The sequence below is a fragment of the Phaethon aethereus genome, assembly GCF_964289735.1.
Source record: "Phaethon aethereus genome assembly, chromosome: 4".
NCBI lineage: Eukaryota > Metazoa > Chordata > Aves > Phaethontiformes > Phaethontidae > Phaethon > Phaethon aethereus.
The window spans coordinates 82083408-82102107 of NC_138578.1; the positions used below are offsets into that span (position 1 = coordinate 82083408).

Here is an 18700-nt window from a genome sequence, read left to right on the forward strand (position 1 = left end):
TTCCTCCAGCTAGCCCTTGGGACTCCTGTAGGGCTTCCCTGGTTCAGGGCTTTTTCTTCCTACTCTTTCCCCAGCTTTATCTTTCTTCAGCAAACTTATTTCTTCTGTCCTGAGTGCTGCTGGCTGGCAGGCATCCTTCCCCGCCTTGGATGTTTCACGGTCTTCTCCCTGTGTTTTCTCGCTCTGCACGCACGTGCAGACCCGATGGACCCAGCCGCAGTCGGAGACTTTGGGGAACTGGGGCATTGGGCAGGGGCCAGTCCAAATTCCCCACTGGTTTGTCTTTGCCATCACAGCAGGTTCATTTTTTAAACGAAGAGCAAGTCGGCATCTTCCCCGCCATAACCGCATGCTGCAGAGAGGGTCGCATCCAGCCCTGGGGGAATCCTCCCCTCTGTAGGGTTCCTGCGGTACCCACCCGCTTTCCTCCAAGCAGCTCGTGCCCACTCATCCCAGCGGCTGCAGGGACCTGCCGGGAGTGATGGGTGCCCCAGGAGGGGCATCTGCCTACACTGAAATGCCTTGGCCATGGAGAGAGCAACAGGGAGGCTTTTGTTCTGCACCAGGAACTTTTCATCCTTCTTTATGGCTCTGTTTTTATTTCTTTTGGCTGCACTCTCACAAATCTGAAGCAGATTAAAATGAAGTTCCTCCCCCCCAACTTCCCTAAAAAAAAACCCAACCCAAAGCTTGGCTGCTTAAAATCATCAGATTTCAGTGAAGACTTTTAAAGTTAACAGTTTCCTGGATCCTGTGCAGGCTAACTTATTTTTTCCCTCTAACCTCCATATTTTTTGCCATAACATTTCTCAGCTGTTGCAGCAGGAGGAGAGGAAGGACCAGGGTAGCTCTGATGTGGAGAAGGTTATTTCACATGGGGGTTGGATGAATCTGGTGTGGGACTCGCTGGTCTTGCACTGTAGGGGACGGAAGGGTTGTCCCCGACAGGCTGAGACTCCGCGGTATGGCTGGCAGGTAGGTCATGGCTGCACCGGTGACATCCTTTTGGAGCAAAATATTAGGGAAGGGGTGCTGTTGGAAGAAGAGAATAGGACGCTGTGGGTGGGATGGAGCTACATTTCTACTGACTGTTTGTTGGCTGGGTGCTGTGATGGTTTGTAGCGGAAGCCGAGGTCGTGGGGACCGGTAGAAGAGCTGCACGGCTCAGCTTGGACACAACTGTAAGGAGTTTTTCTGGCTCGAGATTTGCTGCCCTAAATGCAGCCTGGATCTTCCTTAACCACCGTCTCTGCTTTTGTGCTTGGTCTGCTGCAGCATCTCTCCGAGTGGGACAGCTGAACCAAAGCCCCCGGCTCTGGTAAGAAGGGCGTCACAAGTTAAAGGAGTTGTAAAGAAAAAATAATAGCCCAGTGCTGGTTGGTTTTGTTGCCTCTTCTCCAAGAGTGGTCTCTCCTTCCTTGCAAAAAATCCCCTGAAGCTTTTCTAGATGGAGGACATTTGATTTTCTCTTGGGTGGTTGAGGAGCTGGAGCTGGCCAACCTTGGTCAACGCCTTGGCCAACCCCAGTGACTATCAACACAAGCCTGAGGGCGAGCGGGGACAACCAGAGCCTTGTCCTCCAGCCAAAACATCCTCTGTCACGTGAGCGTGACCAAGGGGAGATCCCCTGAACCATCTAAAATCCCTTTGACCCAGCCAACAGTGCGGAGATGAAAACCAAACCCCACCCTATGCAGCGACGCTGAGCTGCGCATTAACTCTGCTGGAGCCAGGAACAAAGGTTTGGGGGCTGGTTTTGCCTTTTTAAAGTTTATTATTATAAAGAGAAGCAAAACAGCTCAGCTGAGTGGAGCAAGCGTTGGTGGAGTGTGAGCTGCTGCGTGGTCGCTGTGCTATAAAATCCCATCCCCACCAGTGCTCACAGGGGGGTGTGCCGGCTCCCCAAGCTCTTGTAGCATTTCTACGTTGGCCGGGAGAGTTTCTGAACATGCGTGCTGGTCTCTAGAGGCTTTAATCAAATCCAGGCTTTACCAGAAATCGCCTCGAAACTTCCAGCGAGCCGAGGAAACCGAAAGCAGCCGGAGAGAGGAGGCTCTCGGGCGGCCATCCGGCACCGGCGGAGATGCTGCTTTCGGTGAGGGGCGCAAGGAGGGTGCGGGCGAGGGGCTAGTGCCGGCAAAGCAGCCGGGCTGAAAGGTGAGTCTGCTCCCTGCACAGGAGCTGGGGAACGTGCAACGTATATATGAGCAATGCATATGTGGTGGGAGGATGGAGGAAAGCCCAGCGGGTTTGGCAAAAAAGGGGCCTCAAGGGGGAAAGGAGATGCAGGAGCGAGGATGCTACTTGGAGAAGGAGCAGGACATTCAGAGGACGCTTTGACTTTTGCAGCATTGCTCTCCGGCACGTTTGGGTTTAGGCCCCGCAGTTTGCCCATAGTCTTCTCACCCCGTGCAAAAACTGGGAGCCGTGCAATTAATGCGCTGTTAAAAACGCCCCGCTCTGGGGAAGGATTTTGTTATCCATCAGTAATTTCGCTTGGGAAATGGGGTTCAGACTGCAGGTACTTTCCCTGCTTGTTGTGAAACTTAATTGCACGTCCAGCCCTCTCCCGTGGGCAGAAAGGAAAACGAGGCAGAGTTTTTAACTTCCTTTTCTGAGCTGGGGATGGGTGAACTTTATGCCTGGCCAGAGACGGTTGTGATTATTCAAGGGTGAATGGCTCGGAGAATGGTTGCAATAGAAAGGAATAATAGGAAGAAATAATAAATATGTGCTTTCCCATTAAGGGTTTTGAGTATTAACATGACATTATGGCAGCGGGGTGTTTTTTATGGTGATACAGAGACATTGGTCTGGTTTTCTGCCTGATTCCTGAAAAACACTCTGTGAGGGTTATGGTAAAATATTAGTGTCCTGTGTGATAAAACTAAAATCACGGGAGAGATGATACGCTGAAGTCGTTATCCCAGGCATCTGCGCGTGGTTTAATTGGATCCCTCTGAGGGGAGGGAGGTTTTGGTCACGCGTCCGAGACGTGGTAGCTCAACAGACAAAATCTTCCTCTCGGCTGCTGCTCGCGGATGCTTCGGGGGGAAGCAGCGTGGGGTTATACCGAGGAATAAAGCTGAAACCTGCAAAAATGCCCTTAAACAACCAAACCCGGATCTCATGTGGAAAAAACAAACCAAGTCTTTCATGGCCTCTATAATTTCTTGTCGGAGTCCTTGTCCTCTCCTTTCTGGTGGGGATGCTCTGGGACGTGTTGAACCCATGCCAGTTCACGTGCGTGCTTGATGATTTTGGAGGGGGGATTTTTGTGGAAGGAGGAATTGGTCTTGGAAACCACAGGAGGGGAAGGAAAACCTGCCTTGCTACGAGGCTTTCTGTCTGCTTTCAGTATTTTGGCCTAATTAATGAGGGGATTGAGGGGCATTGGCTGCAGCCAGGGCTGCTCAGATGCAAATCCCCGCCATCCATCTGATGCAGCGTTTAACTTGAAGGATGACGTGTGTAATGAAGAGGGGAAAATAGCTGGAGGAGAAGCTCACAGTGGGAGAAGGAAAATCCCAGCCCTGGCTGATCCAGCCCTGCTTTGTTCTGAGGGTTTCCAAGCTGGGGGCTTGGTTTCGGGCAAGGATGCCTTTGCCCCGGGGGTGAGGAGCATGAAGGCAGCGCTGCTGGCTGCCCTCTCCTTCCTCCCGCCTGCCTTTGGAGGGACCACTGGTCTCCGAAAGGCACCCTGTGCTGCCGAAGGAGCCTCACGTCCATGTGTTTTCTCCCTGTCTCCGCAGCCTACCCATGAGCTCGGACTTCCAGCATTATAGTTTCAGGATGCCGAACATTGGGTTCCAGAACCTGCCCCTCAACATATACATCGTGGTTTTTGGCACGGCCATCTTTGTCTTCATCCTCAGTTTGCTCTTCTGTTGCTACCTGATCAGGTAAGGGAATTTTCCTTGGCTGCTTTCAAGAGCTGCCCTGTTTCAGACCGAGCCCATCACCGATCCCAAAACAAGGATGGTGTCACCTTGTCCTTCCACGATGTGTCTTGTGCCAACCTGATGTGACCCCTGAAGTGGTTTAACTTGCCCTCATCATCAGAGAATTTGCTCAGCCATGTAGCTTCAGACCCAATATTCATCCCTAATACAGCAAATAGACCCAGCGCGTACGCAGGGAGTACTGAATGCCGTCTGCCCAACACATCATGGAGCTACCAGTCCTGCAAGGCAATTACATTACCCGCTTTAAAAATGGGAGATATATTTATACGTGTACTCAAACAGGGACGCAAACATGGTTGGCTTCTCAAAAAGACTGGAAAGAGATGTTTTATGATTCCTGGTTTCTGCTTAATGTTTCAACACATTTCCCTCTTTAATGAGTAACTTGTGTACTGTGTGCTTAAGAAATGTTTAATACCTGCTCCGTTCGTTATTGTACACAAATTGCTCATTCAACAGCACAGTTTAGAGATTAATGATGCAGAGTTGATTTGTTAATCTGAATGATGGGAGCAGGGTGGGAGGGTTAAAGGTTGTTCCCGTTTGGGGCTTGTTTTAATTGTTTTATGGGCCATTGGGGAGAGAGTTGGGACACTAATTGAGAGGAGAAACTCTTCCAGCTGGAGGAAGAACAAGAGGCAGGCGGGTAAAAACACAGTGCCTGGGAGTTGAGGCAGCGACTGGGGCACGTTGTGCTGCTAACCTGGGATGTGGGGCTGGCTGCGCCTCTCCCTATGGCCGGGAGCAGAGGGCATCGCTCTTCCGGCAGCGGCTGCTGAAATCCTGCTTACCCAGAGCTCTCTTGCCAAGTCACAGAAGAGCTTTTCCATCCCCTTTCCCTCCCCTCTGGCTTTTTGGATGGCCCCAGCTCCCTGCTAGCTGTACATCCGTCCCATCCTCTTCCTTCATGCCCATAAGAAATGCGCCTGGTCTCTTGTTGCACCATGGATGCTGCATCTGGTTGGCTCATAGCAGCCAAGCCCCCTGGGATTTCTATCCAGAGGGTGTTAAAAATGTTTTTCTGTTAAAAATGTTTTTCTCCTGCTTTTGTAGACCAGGGAAGCAAGATTTCAGTGTTGCCTTCTAAACATTTGATAATTTCCACCTATTTTCAGCTCTGTACAAAGCAAAGCCTAGAAAAACTTGCAGGTGAGCCCAAACCCAGGCTTACTGAGGGGTGATTTGGGCTGCCTGGGCATCAGATCTTCACTTTTGCCCGCAATTATGCGCAAGGAGAAGTTGTTTGAAGGTGCAACGCATCTGTCCACCCCGACAGACGCAGCAGAAAGAGATCAAGGGGCCATCCCTGACCAGGCGATTTGCATCTCGATGCTCAATGTTGCCAAGGTCTGTGCTGGGATATTGTGTCTGCATCCAGTGTTCGCATTTTAACTGGGATGCCAGTGGGAGGGGACACAAAAAAGAATAGACAAATGGTGTTTCAGAGGCTCAAGGACGTGCTTTGCCCAGATTGAGCTTGAGTCTATACGGCTCGCTTGCAAAATGAAGAGGTGTTTGGACTTTCAGAGTATTTTCCTGGGCACTGGGTCTTGCTGGGTGTGTTCTGCCCCAAAGAAGAAATAACAAGTAGTAATGTCTGGAAGATCAAGCCAGAAAATCTTTAAATTTAGAAGTTGGAGGCATGCTGTAAGAGAGAGGGTGAGTAACTGTTGAAACAAGCCAGCAAGGGAAGTGGCAAGTCCTCTGTCTCTTCATGTCTTTAAATCAAGACAGAAGGCCTTTCTGGATGAGATGTTTTGGCTCCCATTCCCAGGAGTAACGAAGTGCTATTTAACAACCCATGATAGATGGGAGGTTGCATTAGATCATCTAATGATCCCTAAACTCTATAGAGCCGTTATGAATCGTTCTTCAAACCACTGCCCCCGGATCTATTATTGGCAAAGCAGAGCCAAACAAGAATTCTTCAGCCCTCGTTTTTGGAGTGTTTCGCTGTGCCACGGGTTTTAGCTGTGCCGATGTGCCCCAGGAGCATCCACCACCTTTGCGTTTGCTGTGTAATCTCAGCTTGTGTGGGGTAGAGCCTGCAAGTACAGAAGCACCCCAAATGACGGCTCCGGGAAGGGTTTGCCGTGTCGCTCCCCTCCAGTGCCATTTAACGCCGAAGCGTTGCTGGTGCCTGTGTAGCAAGCAAATACCCGTAGCCCTGCGGCAGGAGGATTTGGTATATGAAGTAAGGTATTGAATTTAAATTTAATTTTTCCCCATCCCAAACCAGATGCTAAAGCCTCCTGGATTACCCCATGCATTCCTGACCCCTTCTGCAATGAGATGCGTGGCTTTAGTATGGCTTTACATCTGGAGGCTGTATAAAAGAGAGGTGTTAATTTAACAAGCAGATGCAGCGTGGATCGCACCGTGTCGTCACAGAGGAACCGACCCAGGGCAGAGGGGTGCGGGCAGGGATGGTCCCATTGGGAGCTCCAGGTCTCTGCTTGCACTTGCAGGGATTATTGGCAGGTAACAGCGGCTCGTGGCTTTCCCCAGGCCCTGCTTAGGTGCGGGGGGAACGCAGCCCATCCTCTCCCTCTCCTCCTTCTCTCATGACTCACACATCTGCAAATATTTGGCAAATAAGGAGCAGAGCTCGTGACACCATCCTCTGGGCCCTGGTTCTCACTGCCTGCCCCATATCAGAGCATCCCGTGCAGCCTTCCTCTGCATCCCTGGCTGGGGAGGCATCTGGAACGTGGAAGAGCCAATATCTGGTGTATTTACCCCGAATCGCAGAGCTGACGGCATTAAATAGAGGATGCACCAGAGGAGGAGGGCACGTGAGCTGAGCTTCACAACTGTGTCAATATAGAGTGCGCTGCCCGCTCCGATGGGAGGAAGAAGGGACGTTTTTAATCCAGCTGGCTCAAAACGGAGTCCAGTAGGAATTTCAGCTAAAAGCAAAGCAATGATATCGCAGTTTAAGTGAATCTCAAGTTCTTCTGCTGCTGCAAACCATGCCAGTACAAAGCACAGGTCTCACACTTGCGGCTGCTGACTCTGCTTGGAAAAATTAAGAAAAAAAAAAAAAGGGAGTGGGGAGAAAAAGGAAATTAAATTTTGCAGGCAGCTGTTTGTGTCTGATCAAGTAAGACCAAGTGCCAGGTCCTGCACTTGGGTCACAACAACCGCACGCAACGGTACAGGCTTGGGGAGGAGTAGCTGGAGAGCTGCCCGGCGGAAAAGGACCTGGGGGTGCTGGTTGACAGCCGTCTGAACATGAGCCGGCAGTGTGCCCAGGTGGCCAAGAAGGCCAACAGTGTCCTGGCCTGTATCAGCAATGGTGTGGCCAGCAGGAGCAGGGCAGGGATCGTGCCCCTGTACTGGGCACTGGTGAGGCTGCACCTTGAATCCTGTGTTCAGTGTTGGGCCCCTCACACCAAGAAGGACGTTGAGGTGCTGGAGCGTGTCCAGAGAAGGGCAACGGAGCTGGTGAGGGGTCTGGAGCACAAGTCTTATGAGGAGCGGCTGAGGGAACTGAGGTTGTTCAGTGTGGAGAAGAGGAGGCTGAGGGGAGCCCTCATCGCTCTCTACAGCTACCTGAAAGGGGGTTGTGGTGAGGTGGGTGTTGGTCTGTTCTCCCAAGTAACCAGCGATAGGACGAGAGGAAATGGCCTCAAGTTGCGCCAGGGGAGGTTTAGACTGGATATTAGGAAAATTTTCTTCACCAAGAGGGTGGTCAGGCATTGGAACAGGCTGCCCAGGGAGGTGGTGGAGTCACCATCATTGGAAGTGTTCAAAAACCGTGTAGATGTGGCACTTCGGGACATGGTTTAGTGGGCATGGTGGTGTTGGGTTGATGGTTGGACTTGATGACCTTAAAGGTTTTTTCCAACCTTAATGATTCTGTGATCTCTGCTGAATTAATGAAAGTAATAACTTCCTGTTGCCTTCGGTCCCACAAAATCCAGTTCAGGAGGATGCTGAGCCAAGCGATGTCCCACTTTGCATGCATTTGAGTGGCATGCATGGTCACCCTGGGAAAACACCGCAGCATCCTCCCTCCTGGTGCTTTGCTGCGGGTTGCACAGGGCTCATCTCTGCCCAGACCAGAGCAGCTGAAAGTCTACGGGACGTGCAGGGCACCTAGCCCTTAAAAAGCCCTATTTTATAGAGCTGTTTCCTTCTGTGTTCAAACCTGCCTGGATCAAAAGCAGCGCTTGGGTCAGGAGAGCCCAAGGAGCCCAGCGGGGCCAAGGAGAGCAACACGGTGATGGGGCGAAGAGCCAGCACCACCACCTTTCTACTCTTTCTACTCTAAGGCGTCAAATAAGCAGATCTTGGAGGTAAACCTGGCAAAATGACTTGATGATCTTGAAGGTCCTTGCCAACCTTAGTGATTCTGTGAAGTTGTTCCTTTTGCATTTTATTCCCCTAGTCATTCACTTGCTACAGATGATTCAGAGTGTTCCCTTTCCTTTGGGAGGCGTGGAAAGCTTGGGAAAAGATCACAAAATCCGTGAGAGGCAGTTATTAAATTCAGAGATGGGTGATGGTGTGGGCGCATGCATGGTCTCCAGCCATGCGCTGGCTTTCGAGACGCTGTGTGGTCCCTTATCTAAATCAGCCATCTGCCAGAAATTCCTCCAGAGTCGCAGCTCTTGATACAAGACGGATGAAGCCGTGGGTCCGATGGGGAATCACGCTTGCCAGGATTCAGAGTCTCGTTACGACAGCTGTGCTAGGTCCGACTGGGATCCATCTGGCCCAGGAGCCTGGCTTTGAAAGGAAAGTGTGGAGGAGCAGACTGAGCTCGCACGCTTTGGGACCAGATGTGCTCTTGCCTTTCCCTGTAACCTTCAGGGAGGTTCTTCTTCTTTGGCAAAGTCTCCCCGTGTAGCTCAGCACCAGCCCGTGGCATTGCAGAATCCGTGCTCCGACGGGACAGAGCTGCACAGATCCGTGGCCGGGTGGTCGCTTCTTCCCCATCACTGGTCCAGATGCCAACCGCCGCGTCCGCAGGTGCTTGGGCTTGTTCTGCACTCATATTCCCTCCGGTGGCTTTGGCTCGTCGGAGCCAACGTCTCGGCAGCCGCTCAGTGCTCCGTAAGATAGATGCTTTTTTTCTGTGCTGGGCGAGATTTTCCCCTTGTATGCGGACTGCAGCTGCGCATCTTGCTTTGCCCCATCTGTGTTTCATAACCGGTTTCCCAGCCGCCGGGATCCCTGCGGGTCGGGCCGGTTTCATCCTGTTTTCTCTATTGTTTGTGCATCTTCTGCTTGTGTTTCTGCTCGGGTTGTTGGTGGAGGGATGTGACCCCAGCCTTCTCCTTCCTGACTGCCGCAGTTTTATCGGTGGCTCTGCAGGCAGGTTCCCTGCCAGGCAGCATCCTTAGAGGGGTGGCAGATGACTCCCCGTTAAATTCAGGGCTCAGGAGCTGAGTTACTGCAGCTCTGGGCTCTCTTTGCAACGTTAAAGTGCATTTTTACCCACTCCTCAGCTTTTAAGGGCCATGACATCTGAGGGGGGAATGTGTTCGAGCAAAAAGGGCAGGGATATATTTTTACATCTTGCTTTTATAACTCACCCACTGCAGCCATACGGGACCAGAAAGCCTCTGAGAGCTCATGTCCTGTAGATACATGCCGACACCTTGTTAAAGTCATTGACCAACTCTTTAGCCTTGATGACTTCCCTCTTGAGTTCTCAGAACACTTCACTAAATGCCATGTCTTGTAATGAGAAGCAGTATTAGTTATTTTTTTTTAAAAACATATTTATGTTAGGAGCACAATCTGTTTCTTCGGCCAGCTGATGCTTGCAGAGTGCTCCACCAGGCTGCAGCCTGTTCTGCCATGGAAAGATATTTTATTAATAGTTTGAACTGGAAACTATGGAGGGATGTGATGTGTTTTTGTGTTTGCTGTTTCGCTCGGTCCCTGGGAATGGGGACAAAGCCTCCCACCCATGGCTCCCAGAGAGAGGAGGCTGGAGAGGGAGGGGACGGGCCTGGTGCTTTGCTCGTGGTCTCAAATTCCTGATGCCACTGGCTGGACTTCCCACTGTGGCAGGAGTTTTTGGAATAGATTCATCCCCTCTATCTCCATCCTTTGATTTCCTCCAGGAATGGATGCTATTGAGGAAAAAAAACATAGCAACCCGTCTCCCCCTAAAATTGTGCTGACCACAATGCTTTGAAATGTGGTGGGGGGAAACAGCCCTGATATTACTCCACCATCACGACAGCTACGGCCCCGGCTCCTTCCCTGGGGCAGGGAGTGCCCTGGCTGATTGCGTGGGCTCGTCACCCCGTGCTTTAACAGAGCAGACCCTTGCCTGCTCTCTTGATAAAAAGAAATCCCAAAAATCCCAAGGTACAGGTCTGTTTCCCTGCAGTTTTTGGCAGCTCATTATCTCTGGTTATTAAATTGCGCCCTGCTCTGTGGTAGGAGGCGAGAGATGGAAGACGTCCTGTTGCTTCTCTTCCAAAGCTTTCTGCTCCGTTGTTGTCGTTGGAAAAATACCTATCCTTTCTTTGCTTGCTCAACCAGGCTGATGACCTCTTGTTGAGTGCTTCTTCCTGAGAGTTTGGGATGCACAAGCAGCTCGACTGACATTATAAGTGAAGATAAAGCCGTGTTTGAGGAACCCAACATTGCCCAAGCGATGGGGGGCTTCGGTGGGAAACCTCTGAGCAGGGAGGTCTCCTTCTCCATCCTCGTTTGAGCAGGAGCAGAGCTTTCCCCGGGTGTGAATACCCGTTACTTGGAAGAATGTTCCACGTCCAGTCTAGAAATTGTTGGCAGCAGAAGTGGTTGGAAACTGGGGGTATTTATGGCAGCTATGATTACTCAACAGCTTTTGTTGGTCTTCATGGTGCAGGTGATGCCTGCGTGGAAAATTAGGGAGGTCAGAAGAGGAAAACGGGAGCAGGTTGTGTGCTTTTGGATGCAGACGTTGCCTTCCCAGTGACAGGGAAAGCTGGCTGTTGCTTAAATGCGTCGTTTTGTGTCGCCGTTGTTGTTTATGAAATGAAAAATTAAAAAAAAAAAATTAAATCTGGAAAGGAGGGAAATGAAATGTTTGGGCTATTACAGCAAGACTGGTATTTTGGCCTGTACTAATGTTTCCCTCTGTTTTGATTGCAGGCTCAGACATCAAGCACACAAAGAGCTTTACGCCTACAAACAGGTGAGATGATACACAGCAAGTTGTCTTCTTCATTGGACTTGTCACTCCTGCATGTTTCCCTTGTGCTGTTCTTCTCCTTGGGAGGCTTTTGGTCTTCAAAGAGGAGTTGTAATGCCCGGGCAAACCTCTGTCCCCGCTGATTTAATTTTTTTCTGCCAGCTGGGCACCCCAGGTGCATCTCTCACCCGTTAGTCTGCAGGTCTTCACGTTTTCAGACGAGGTCCCTTAGTGGTGGGGACATCTCCACCCTTGGAGCACCTCAGCTGGGTAACCTCTCCAAATCCTCACCTTACTTCCCGCTGGTGAGCAGTAATTCCATCGCTTCCCCAGCAATCAAAAGATGATTTGTGGTGTCCAGATCTGCTCTCTGCCTTGGACCCAGCTGCTCTGGACCACCCGCAGCCATGGGGCTCTCGCAGGCACCTCTTGTAGGGAACACTTCTGTGTCACCTTGGCAAACCCAGCTGCTTTCTGCATGCAGCCACACATGCCAGCACCCTTGTTAAAATAAACGTGGCCAGGAGATCCGTGGCAGGTTGCTGCTTCAATGTCCTGTTTTCTCTAGGCCTCGTGTAATTTTTCTGCCTCCAACCTGTCATTAGAGCAAGAAACTGGGTGGAGTTGGGCTGGTAGGATATGGTATGATGTGATAACTTGTGGTCATCTTGGATTTATAGCCCTTTCCAGGTGTTTAGCCTGGATGGAGCGCACATGAAGTGGCAGATGTTCATGCAGGAGCTTGTTGCAGAGTGTGGGAGGCCAGGAGGTTTAAATTTGGGAGGAGACCTCCTGGATTTGGCCCTGGTGTTAGCAGTGCCAGCGCTGCCTTCCTCCTTCATCTAGACAGAGGTGAAGACTTGATGCGCTCTGTGGCTGTGCCGGGTTTACTGGGGGTTTCCAGTTCTCCTGGATGCTAAAGGGGATCGCTATTTAGGGAGAGTTTTGCTGCAAACACTCACGGCAGGAGCTGTGTCCTGACTCCGGGGCTCTGTCTTACAGGTTATACTCAAGGAAAAGGTAAAGGAGCTGAACCTACACGAGGTGAGTACGTTCCTGGGGCGGTAGCGTAGCAGCAAAGACCCCTTCACCCTCCTCTTCCTCACGCTGGGGAGGGGATGGGGGACAGGCAAAGGCTGGCACAGGTAGGAGGGTGCAGAAACTCAAAGCAAAACCCACAGGTAGGTGTGCCAGCATCGCTGCCCGCTTGCTGCCAGCAGCGGGGTTTGCTCTGCAACCTCTTACCCTGTTACAGGGAACCTGGTGGGGCAGGTTAATGGCAGCGCCAGCAGCTCCATCTCTGCCTGATGCGGCTTTTCTTTTTCAGAGAGTCTAATTGCTCGTTAACACAGCTGGTAAAAGCACATCTGCAAAAGAGGGCTGGATTAAACCACCTCCCTCCTCCTCCTGGGCCCCCTTTAGCTTTTACTGTATTATTATTATCATTATTATTATTATTATTATTATTATTATTACTAGAATTATTAGCATTTTTAAATTATTTATCACATTATGATCACTGCGATAAAAAGCTGTGGATAAAAGAGGAGGCAGATGCAGGCTAGGCTGTGTATAAACAGTCTCCCTTGACGGTTACATCCCCTCCAGCCCCACTCAGCCTCGCCACCGGCGGAGCATGACGATACCCAGCACGTCTCTGCCGGCCGCGTTGCTCGGGCAGAGTAAACTCTGCTGGGATTTAATTGAAATCAAAGATAAACACACTCCCGAGGCTTCTGCCGCTCATGCTTTGCAGGGAAGAGCTGGCTGGAAGAGGGAGGCAAAGGGGCGTCTGCTGGGATGTGTTAAGAATTAAAAACCCTTTTTCCAGCCCCAAAACCGTGGGGGTTTCTTCTTGGATTCGGGAGGAGGGCAGAGCCCGCCGCAGCCGTGAAGCGAAGCCCCAGCGGACTTTGCCTTTAAGTTTTGCAGGGGGGTTGTGGCAGGGGCTGCCCCATCCCTGCGACGCGGGCACAGAAGTGGCTCCGAGCTGGGTCCCTCTGCGTTAAGGAGTTACGAGGAGGCCAAAACACATGGCGGAGTAACGGTGTTACTGATGCACCTCTGCCTACCTGTCCCTTGAGGTTTGAAACCCATTAGTTGTTCTCCACGGGTTTCCAGGCTGTTTTGGGGCTGAGTGTCCCTATTTACAGACCATTTTTTCTGCTGAAGTGGAGCTGGGATCTGCTTGAACCCTGCTTCAAACACGGGCTGCATTTAGTCCCCTCCGAAATGCCCACCTGCATCCCAGGCCTGAGCCCTCTTGTCTGATAAATCCCAGCTGCGTTTGTTTATAAGCTGCTGTTTGGGTTTTAATTCCCCAAGCAGAGCTGCAAGAGCCCGTCCCATGTTTCATCCTCCGCTCCCCGCAGCCGAGGGGCTAAATCCCAAGGGCAGGAGGGTGGCGGAGGGGCAAGCGCAGGCCCCTATTTCTGATCCCCTCACGCCAAGTTGACTTGCAGCAGGGTTTTTTGCCAGCACACAGACTTAAAAGCATTTCCCAGGGTGAGAAGCTCGTTGCAGGAGGGGGATTTTGGAGCGTGCCGGAGCTGGGAACGGCAGCGATAACCCTCCATCCTCCTCCTCCATCCCCTCTTCTCCCAGCTCTCCCAGCCCAAATGCTTTTGGGGAGGACGAGGGCTCCGTGGGGAAGGGGATAGAGCAGCTTGAGCTCTTCCCTGGGATTTGGGAAAGGCTGGAAAGGATTTTCTCTGGGTCCCACCAAAATATCCCTTCTTGGGCATTTAGATTTTGGTATTTACTGTAAGCGGTTCTGGAAAGCGGAGCAAGGAGGGGATTTTTGCAACATCACGGGGCGGCAGCCAGGGCTCGCCGGGAGCCACGCGGAGGGGAAAGTCCCTGCCGAGCTCTTCAGCCCCGTGTTTCTGCGTTTGTTTTTCCTCTTTTTTTTTCCACCAAGATGTGTGTGTTCCTCGGGGACCGACCCGAGCAGCTACGCCAGCATTTGCTCGCTCAGTAAAAAAGTCTCCGATGAGCTTTGGGTGGCTGGAAGGTATCAACGGGCGCCGCGTTCCCGGGAAAGCCAGGAGGCTCCTGCGGTGCTTGCCAGCCGCTGGTCTCATCCCGAGGGCTTTTGGCAGCAGGGCTGGCCCCCTGTTTCAGACTGCCGGAGACTCCCAGCTGGGAAAAACAGCCAGGAATATCCAAAATCCCTGGCAATACCCAAAATGGGTCAGAAAAAAATGGTGGCGTGCAGGAAGGAGATTTCAGCTGGGTCTCTTGCCCACCAGGAAAAGAGCCACCCCCCTTCCCAGGCCAGGGATAGAGATGCAGCCTTTGCCTTTTCCCAGGGTTATCCCTGCGGATGCAACTCGGTCCAGGGGCCAGGCAGCAGCGTGGATCCTTCCCCCTGCAACCTAAAGCCTCCTGGCACATCAAAACGCATCCCAGCCCTGTGGCTGCTGCTCCGGGGTGCTTGGGGTCCCCTCCACTGGGAAGGGAAGACCCAAGCCTCTGCCTGCGATCCCAAAGCCCGGGCAGCGAAGTCTGTGAGGGCTTTACGGGGGATTTCACCCCTTTGGGATGCAAAAACATCCCCAACATTTCTTCCACAGCACGGGGTGGGGGGGCAAAAAAAAAAAGAGCTTCTTGGTCAAAACAGAGGTTTTATAGGAAAAAGAGGAGTTTGCTTTCCCTGTGGCACAGGGAGGTATTTCTCTCTCCACCCCCAGCGTCTCCTTGCCGGCATCAGAAGCCAAATGGCCCTTTTTTTCCCCCAACCAAAGGCAGGGGCGAGGCGAGTGCTGGGGAGAAGATGGAAACTGGTTGAGGGCATCACTTAGGGAGAGGGTTTCTGGGGGCTTTTGGGGGTTTTTTTGCTTCCCAGCAGCTGACTGTCTTCTCCCCGTGCCTCTCGTCTTTCAGATCTGCGCCGTTTGCTTGGAGGAGTTCAAGCCCAAGGACGAGCTGGGGATCTGTCCCTGTAAACATGCCTTCCACAGAAAGTAAGTGTGGGCAACGGGGCCGAGGCGGGGCTGCCCCGGGTCCGACCGGGCGAGCTCCGGAGAGGCCCTGGCCCAGGGCCACGGCGCCTCGCCCGGGGTTTCTTCCCACCCCGCTTCAGAGGGGAACTGCAGCGAAAGCCCCTCGGCGAGCGAGTCTGAGCATTTGGAGCAGCTCGTGACCTGGCAAAACCACTTCCCTTTTTATATATATGGACTTTATATAGTCCACAATGCATATGTGCATTTGAGTGTGTGTGTATATATATATATTTACATCTATATCATTTATATATATTTATAAAATACCTATGCAGAACCACCGGAACAAGCCCCCCAGGGAAGCAGTCGCAGCCCCGAGGCCGTTGATGTTCAAGAAGGGTTTGGACGTCGCCCATGGGTGTGGGGTTTAACTTGTAGGTTGCCCTGTGGGGAGTCAGGGGTTGATGACCCTCACGAGTTCCTTCCATAGTGCATGACTATGAAAAATGTGTATGTATACATTTTATATATATGTATTTCATACATACGTAAAATGCTGAATTTTATATGCATTATTTATCTATTATCTGTGTGTGATATGTATGATGTATATATTCATTTTATAGATGATATATTTATAACATGAATATATTCATATATACTGTTTGGTGTATATATGTATTTTATATATTTTTGTGTATGTGTATACATTTTTAGATCTATTTTATAAATAGGTATATATATTATATACATATAAAATAGATCATATGTACACAAAAATCCACATGTATATACACACACCCCCAAAAATACCTTAATAAAATATAAAGGCACCAAAAGGGTGAATGAAAAATCCCCGGGTGGGTGCCAAGGGATCAGACCTGGCGCATTTCACCCGCTGGGCAGGGGCAGGAGCGGCCGCCACCCCCAAGGGCACTGACTCAGGGAGAGAGTTGGATTTTTTTTTGTTTGCAGCATCCCTGTAAATGACCCCCCCACTCCCCCCCGTGTCTGTGTCCCCCCAGGTGCCTCATCAAGTGGCTGGAGGTGCGGAAAGTGTGCCCACTCTGCAACATGCCGGTGCTGCAGCTGGCCCAGCTGCACAGCAAGCAGGACCCCGGCCCCCCCCAGGGACCCCTCCCCGGCGCGGAGAACATCGTATAGCTTGGCCGCCCCCGGGCCTGCCCCGCTGCCGGCCCCGGGCACCCGGCGACAACCAAAGCACTACGGCACCAGCACGGAGGGACGGGTGACGAGCACTTTAGCGGGGGCACGTCCCCGCCGGTCAAAGCAGAAGAGCCCAGTGCCCCAAAAACCTGCCTCTGCAGAGCCGTGCCGGGATGAAGGGTCTCGCACTTGAGCCCGGGCTCGATTCCTCTCCCGGGGTGAGGAGGGGACTCAGGGTCCTCCGCGGGCGCCCTGCACGCCATCCTTCTTCCAGCACATCCCTTCTCCCACACGACGTCCGCCGGGAAGCAGCGTGGGGCGCGACGCAGCAGTATCGAGCCACCCAACGGCACCCAACAGCCTCCTGCGTCGCCGCAGCATCCCCCCGAAACGCCCCGGTACGCTTCCCAGCCCTGCTGCCCGCCGCGCCGCTCTGTCGACGTCAAAAACGATGCCCAAAGTGCCGAGGGGGGTGGACCCCAGAGCTGGTCCCTGCCCCGTTCTCCTCTTCGCCTTTATTTTGACGGGGTTACCCTTGACTTTGCAATCCCTGCCTAGAAAACCGGGTTGTGGACCGCCGGGCGCAGCGATGCTGGGGCTCGTGCCGCGGTCATGGTGCCAACGCCGCTCCTCCGAAAGGGCTAAACCGGGGGCAGGGAAGCTGGCGTTGCCTCCGGGAGATGTAGCTTCGTGGGGTCTCGTGGGCTTTGGTTACCCCGCCTGCCCGCCCTGGGGGTGGCTGTCCCCCCTCCGCGGTGCGATGGGCTACCTCAGCGGGGCCACTAGTCCCTCCCATGGGCACCATCCTGGCGTGACCCTCGAAACCACGGCCTTGCTGGGGTTGGGCAGGGAAAAATCCCGGCCTTTGGGTTCACCCCATCGCTTTCAGCCGAGCGCTGGAGGGGTTCTGGGCGAGGGACACCTCAGCCGGCGTCGTTTTGCTTTGCCAAAACACCCCAATCCAACCGCCATCGAGCGCAGAAGCTGCTGGGGGGGGACTGTGCCACCCCCTCGCCTCTCTGACCACCTCGCAGGGCGAATTGGGGCACCGTGGCAAACGCCCCGGCATCCCCCTCCAGCGGCACAATGGCTGTTCCCTTTCCTATCCCTTTTTTTTGGGGGGGGGGTGTCAGTATTGCACAGCGGCGGCAGCTTTCCCCGCAGGATGGGGCGCGGGACTGGGAAGATTCCGGGTGTCGTCCCCCCTCCTGTAAATACCATGCAACTCCCGAGACTGTTTATGGAGCGTGGAGCCTCATAGACGTGTTTGTACACTACAAATTCTGCAGCAGAATATTTTTTAAAACGTTTGCTGGGTTTTTTCTTTGGGGTTTTTTTGGGGGGGGGTTTGTAAGCTATATTTTTGTATATTTAATTGCTATTTTAAAATTCTAATAATGCGTCTTTTTTGCTAATCACACTATTCTTAAGGAAAAACCAGGAAAGGAAAAAAAAACACAAAACAAAACACCAAAACCAACAAACCAGTTTGCATGTGATTTGACTTGAAATGTAAATAAAAGCAGGTTTTGGAAGTGGGGGTGTGTTTGCGGGGGGAGTTTGCACCCGGGAGCCCCGGCCATGGGAGCGACCCTCCTTGCTCAGCCCTGTGGCACCCCAGGGACGTCCCCAGTGGGGCTGGGACCCGCTGGGCCACTCTGGCCCCAGCCCTTTTTTTGCGGGGAGCCTGGAAACCAGGCTGGTTCGGGGCTGGGGAGGGGGTTCCTGTTGCGGGTGTCTCCCTGTGGCGGCAGCCCCGGGCCCGGAGCGGAGCTTTGCTCCCGGCCGCTGCCGGGCAGGGGAAGTGGCCCTGCTGGGACAGGCCCAGGGGGATTTCGGATGTCCTGGGCCCAGCCTGGGCTGCCCCGCTTTGGAAAGAGGGGGTTCCTCCTCCAGACAAAACCTTCCCAGCCCAGACCCCGGCACGGGCTGGGGCTCCCATTGCAGGCAGTGAGGACCAGCTGGGCTAACGCCACCCTCCCACTGGCCACTGGATTTGGAGATTGGCTCCCAGCCTCCACCCTATGGGATTTCCTGGGGTCCAGCTCGAAACACCATCCCTGCTCGCCTTGCTTCACCCCCGCTCTTGGAATCATAGAATCCTTGGGGTGGAAGGGACCTCTAAAGGTCATCTGGTCCAACCCCCTGCCATCTTCAACCGGACCAGGGTGCTCAGAGCCCCGTCCAACCCAACCTTGAAGCCCTCCTCCAGGCTTCACGAGGCGGGCTGAAAAATCCCCTTTTCCCTCCTCTCAAATCTCTCCACCCCACTGCTGCCGGTCCCCACTTGGGCTGCTCAGCTGGGGCCATCCCAGCTTGCAATCCCTGCAGAAACCTGGTATGGAAGGAAGCTGGGCTCCCACTTGCCCCATCCTGCTGTCCCCCTGTCCTGCTGTCCCCCCAGCGTGGAGGGCTGCTGCCCTCTAGTGCTGGCTGCACCCCCAGAGCTGGGTGCTGGGGGGCAGGTCCCACCTGGAGAT

The 18700-nt window shown here is 52.9% G+C and overlaps 1 protein-coding gene across 1 annotated transcript; it reads left to right on the forward strand.

Annotated features, from left to right (window-relative positions):
* Positions 1-3759: 3759 nt before the first annotated feature.
* On the forward strand, positions 3760-16217 carry RNF24 (ring finger protein 24; the record flags this gene model as incomplete). Its single annotated transcript, XM_081999249.1, has 5 exons — positions 3760-3902; positions 11070-11112; positions 12112-12153; positions 14995-15074; positions 16079-16217. 5 exons carry the CDS (start codon positions 3760-3762, stop codon positions 16215-16217), a joined length of 447 nt encoding a protein of 148 aa, XP_081855375.1.
* Positions 16218-18700: the final 2483 nt, after the last annotated feature.